This window comes from Amaranthus tricolor, chromosome 15, assembly GCF_026212465.1.
Source record: "Amaranthus tricolor cultivar Red isolate AtriRed21 chromosome 15, ASM2621246v1, whole genome shotgun sequence".
Taxonomy (NCBI): Eukaryota; Viridiplantae; Streptophyta; class Magnoliopsida; order Caryophyllales; family Amaranthaceae; genus Amaranthus; species Amaranthus tricolor.
The window spans coordinates 15,909,203-15,913,804 of NC_080061.1; the positions used below are offsets into that span (position 1 = coordinate 15,909,203).

General features: G+C 31.7%; 1 protein-coding gene across 1 annotated transcript; it reads right to left on the reverse strand.

Moving 5' to 3' along the window:
• Positions 1-1,021: 1,021 nt before the first annotated feature.
• LOC130801086 (uncharacterized) lies at positions 1,022-4,370 on the reverse strand. The gene is made up of 8 exons (XM_057664848.1): positions 4,244-4,370; positions 4,073-4,144; positions 1,819-1,977; positions 1,696-1,725; positions 1,511-1,546; positions 1,388-1,423; positions 1,187-1,282; positions 1,022-1,095 (listed from the first exon to the last, which is right to left on the reverse strand). Exons 1-8 carry the CDS (start codon positions 4,368-4,370, stop codon positions 1,022-1,024), a joined length of 630 nt encoding a protein of 209 aa, XP_057520831.1.
• Positions 4,371-4,602: the final 232 nt, after the last annotated feature.

The following is a 4,602-nucleotide window of genomic DNA, read 5'->3' on the forward strand; positions in this document are numbered from 1 at the left end:
TTGTTTCAAGGACATCATACCACCTAAAAGCATAAGTCCTTCCGCATTTGAAAGTAAATGAAAGGATCCTTTTCGCCTTCCAAATAAGAAATTTTAAAAATATGTTACTAACAACCAAAATTAATTAAAAAGCAACGTAATTATCATCGATAGCAACTCCTTTACAAGATGTATACATAAAGCTGCACTAGACAACGAAATAAAATAATTAAAAATAACAGTTTCTGATCATTCACTCTTCTGGTTTAACAACAATAGACGTCGATGCGACATCTTTCTTCGAATTACGCTTTACCAATTGCGTATTTTTGCCAACAATAGTTTTTCAGAAACTAAACTTAATTGCCAAGCACGACTTCTAGTCAACCTAGAAGTTGATTGACTTTGAACATCTACAAAGATAAATAATTTCTTTAAAAGCAAGCAAAAAAAAAAAAAACTTTATATAAGTTGAACTTCTTAAAATGAAAATCTGTTGACTATTTTCCTTTCCTTCTATTGACAATCTTCATCTTTGTTTCAATTTCTATAATAGAAAAAAGAAAATTTTAATTACAATCAATAAAAAACAACAAGAAAGCAATTAAAAATATAGGAAACACATAAAAAAATAATAGGGGGACAATTAAATAAAAACCTTTTTCTTCCTCCTCACTGTCATCAGTTTTTGATTCAGATTCACTTTCAACATCATTCGCGACTTCACTTTCACTTGAACATGTGCTACTGAAAATTTATGACGACACAAGCTTTGAAACTTTTTTGATAGTTTTCAATCATTATGCAGCACATTAAAGTTAATAAATTATAGGAAAGTAACACAAATTCATATTAAATTGTATATAAAATTAAAAAAAATAAGTTTTATACCTTTACCTGCCTCCTTTCCATTTTTTTTGTTTTGTTGTTGACATTGAACCTCGTCTACCTTCAGTTGCAAGATTTCCCATCACTATACATACAAGTATATATATTTTCATGTTATAGTGTACAAATAGCATCTAAAAGTTTAAAAAATATTTTAGACTTGGCTATCTTGTTCAGGTACAACTTCTTCAGCCTCTTGATTTTCCTTATCAGTATTAGCTTTTTCATCTATAGATATTTCTAATGTGTTAATCAAATATTAAGATAAAATGGAATGATTTATAATATAAAATTAAATAATAATATATAATTTGCATACCTTCTTCATCTTGCTCAATTTCTTCATGTTTGATAGTTACTGATTCATATTTAGAAATAGAATCCTCCTCTGCTTCCTCTTCAACATTAACTTTATCTACAACAACAACTTTTGACAGTATTTAAAACATTATTTAAAAAGCAACATGAAGGTCACATAAAGCAAAGCAAAACCAATAAAAAACTACATTAGATTATGCACCTTCATTTGCCGGTTGGGGCGTTGGTGCAGCCTCAACTGCATATATAAAAATTTATAACTTATAATTATATGATGAAAAACTAACTAAATATATAATTATTTAATTAATTTAAATTTGCATACCTTCTTTGGATTGATCATCTTCAGTTGCATCATTATCTGATTTGGATTCATCATCAGATTTTGCATCATCATCAATTTGACAGTAGTTATAAAATTTGACAATAGTTAAAAAAAATATTTAAAAAGCAAAATGAATTTCACATAAAGCAAAGCAAAACCAATAAAAAATATATTTGATTATGCACCATCATTTGCTGATTGGGGCCTTTGTGCAGCTTCAATTGCGTATATAAAAATTTATAACTTATAATTATATGATGGAAAACTAACTAAATATATAATTATTTGATTAGTTTAAATTTGCATACCTTCTTTGGATTGATTATCTTCAATTTCATCATTATCTAATTTGGATTCAACATCAAATTTTAGCATCATCATCAGATTTGGCATCATCTTGAATTTCGCCTTCGATATGATCTTTAGTTTGACAATCAACTTGCATAGCTTCACGTTGTGTCTCTTCACTGTTAGCTACATTTTCTCTTTATTTTTACCCCTATAAGTGGCTTTTTTAGCTTGAGGAAACTATATGTTATTGCATTGGTTTATTGGATGTTACACTTGTTTTGTTGCTTTGGTGTTTTATTTAATTTCAGGATCTAATCATTAATACTGAGCACAAACTAGCCCCTTTTGTTGCATACATTGCTCGCCTAAACGCCACGGGCTCAAAGAAGTGAAACATCATGAGCCAAGCCATATGAATAAGCCAAAGTAGACTCACTCGACCGAAATGAGCGCGAGCCAAGGTAGGTCGAGCAGTCCCGGAGCATGTACATGAGATCAGAAGCGAGTATCATATTCTTGAAGGTCGCTCGACTGGTCGAGCAAGTTGGCTCGGGTCGAGCGAAGTGAATTCAAACTTCCAGTAGCTTCTGATCATTAGCAGGATTCAATTCAGGAGTACAGGACATTTTCTCGACTGGTCGAGCGAGATGGCTCGGGTCGAGCGGAGCTAATTGTCACATACTATCGAATTTTTGAAGTTTCTAATGTTGGACCTGATGGTGGCTCAACTGGTCGAGCAGGCTCCGATCGGGTCGAGCGAGATGGGCGGCAGCAGCTTTTGCGATCTTTTTAAATATCATTCCAGGTCCAATTACATTTGTTGCTTCTAATTTCTACTTCCAAGACTACCAACCACCTACCCTATCCATTAAGGGTGGCACCCCCCTCCTACAACCTAGGGATGGTGGAGCAATCATGAAAGCACCACCCCCACTTGTTTTTAAAGGGTAAAAATAAAGAAGAGGAAGATGGAGCCAGACATCTAAGATTTCACCCTTTATTTTGAGTGATTTCTATGTATTCTTCATAGCTTTGCTTTCATTTCAATTAAGAATTAGTGTTTAGCATAATGTCCCTTTCAATTCAATTAAGTATTTTCAATTTCCAATTAGAATCTTAACTTCATCCTTTATTGTAATATTTTGCAACTTCGATTTTTCAACCATTGATGTATTATTATTGAAGCTTTTGGAGGGTATTACTTTGAATCATCAAATCATCTTGTTCATGCTTAGATTGAACCTAAAAGAGTAACTTCTGTCTTTGCTTATATTGTTTTCAATTCATGTCACTTAGTTATCTTTAATTGTTTGCCTTTAGTTTTATATATTCATGCTTGTAGTTCTTCAACTTATATTGCACTCATCTCTTTAGTATAATCTAGCTTAATTTATTCATCTATGGTTCTTGGCTTGTTTGCAATCTACAATTTCAATATGTATATGAGTGAGTAGTTTGTTTTGGCTTAGGCTAGGCATTATCACCATGTATGTAGTCTAAATTTTTTTTCTTTACCTTTGGCTTGGTTGTGTTGTTTATGGTTTGAGATGGATTTTTCTATTATTGTAGTGTCATTGGATTGGGGGCGAGAGTCTATTTCTAATGATAGTCTATGCTTGAAAATTAAATCATCTCCGTGAGAATAGGTAGATGTTTTGATTGGAAATGATGAATATGTGCTCCATGTCTTAAAATATGCTTAGCTCCATGAGAATAGGTAGTTGAGTATGTTTTAGGAAGCTTTTATTGCTCAAGAGAGAACATTAGTATCCAAAATATGACCCATATCTATGACCTTAGGTTGAAGATTAGTAAACACTACTTTGGTGAGAAAGCCTAGCCTTTGCCTGTTCATCATCATAATACCTTTTGATGTGTTTGTATTGCCTTTGATCTTATTATCTTGGTTAATTAGCATCTTTACTTGTTTTATACTTTGTTTTAGCTTTAGTCTTTATTTGCTTGTTTTAGTTAATTATGCCAACAAAATTTTAAATATACGTTGTTGAACCAACTAATTGATTGAAAGTTCCTTGATATACACCCCACTCCCTGTGGATTCGACCCTAACTTGCCGACGTACGATTAAAGGACATAAAGTTCCGATCATACACCTTGCTCTTCAGTGGTCTCAATGATTTGCGTTCCTAAATCTTGCTCTGTAGTGGTATCAAGCATTGGGTAAAAATAACATGAAATTTAAATAAAAATAACATAACAATCATGTAAAAGTAACATTAAATTATACAGATTTAAATTAGATTTATGTACCTTCATTTTGTTGATCTTCACCTAGCTCTTCAGTGATCTCTATGAATTTGTTTCCTAGAAGTACAACCTTGTCTGTTTTGGTGACAGTAAAATAATAGTAAAAATTGAAATTCACCTTGTCAAAAAAAAAAATTAGTTAATAAGATCATTAAAAGATGATAATACGTTTACTTGCTTCATTGCGTTTTCTACGTATTGATGATGATGGAGTAGAACATATAGGCAACGAAAGAGTTTCCTTCAATTGCTCTTCAATACCGATTTTTCGAGGTATGGATGATATTGATTTTTTTTGCATCAATAAGTCTAAAATACATATAAAATAATATATTAGAAACTAATAATAAATTAACAAATAATAACATGAAATATGTTAATATAAAGAAGTACAAATAATAAATGAACATATAACAACCTTCATGTTCAGTATCAGCTATGTGTTACTGACCCTTAGACTTCTTCTTTGAACCACTAGTTTTTATCCCTATACCTCTTACTTTCACAACAGCGCTACTCTTTGCTTCATCCAC

Coding starts and splice junctions, on each gene's coding strand:
- LOC130801086 (XM_057664848.1), bottom strand. CDS start 4,370: ATGCAAAAAAAATCAATATCATCCATACCTCGAAAAATCGGTATTGAA. Junction 4,145..4,243: donor TAGAAAACGCAATGAAGCAA/GTAAACGTATTA, acceptor TCACCAAAACAG/ACAAGGTTGTACTTCTAGGA. Junction 1,726..1,818: donor AGATAATCAATCCAAAGAAG/GTATGCAAATTT, acceptor ACGCAATTGAAG/CTGCACAAAGGCCCCAATCA.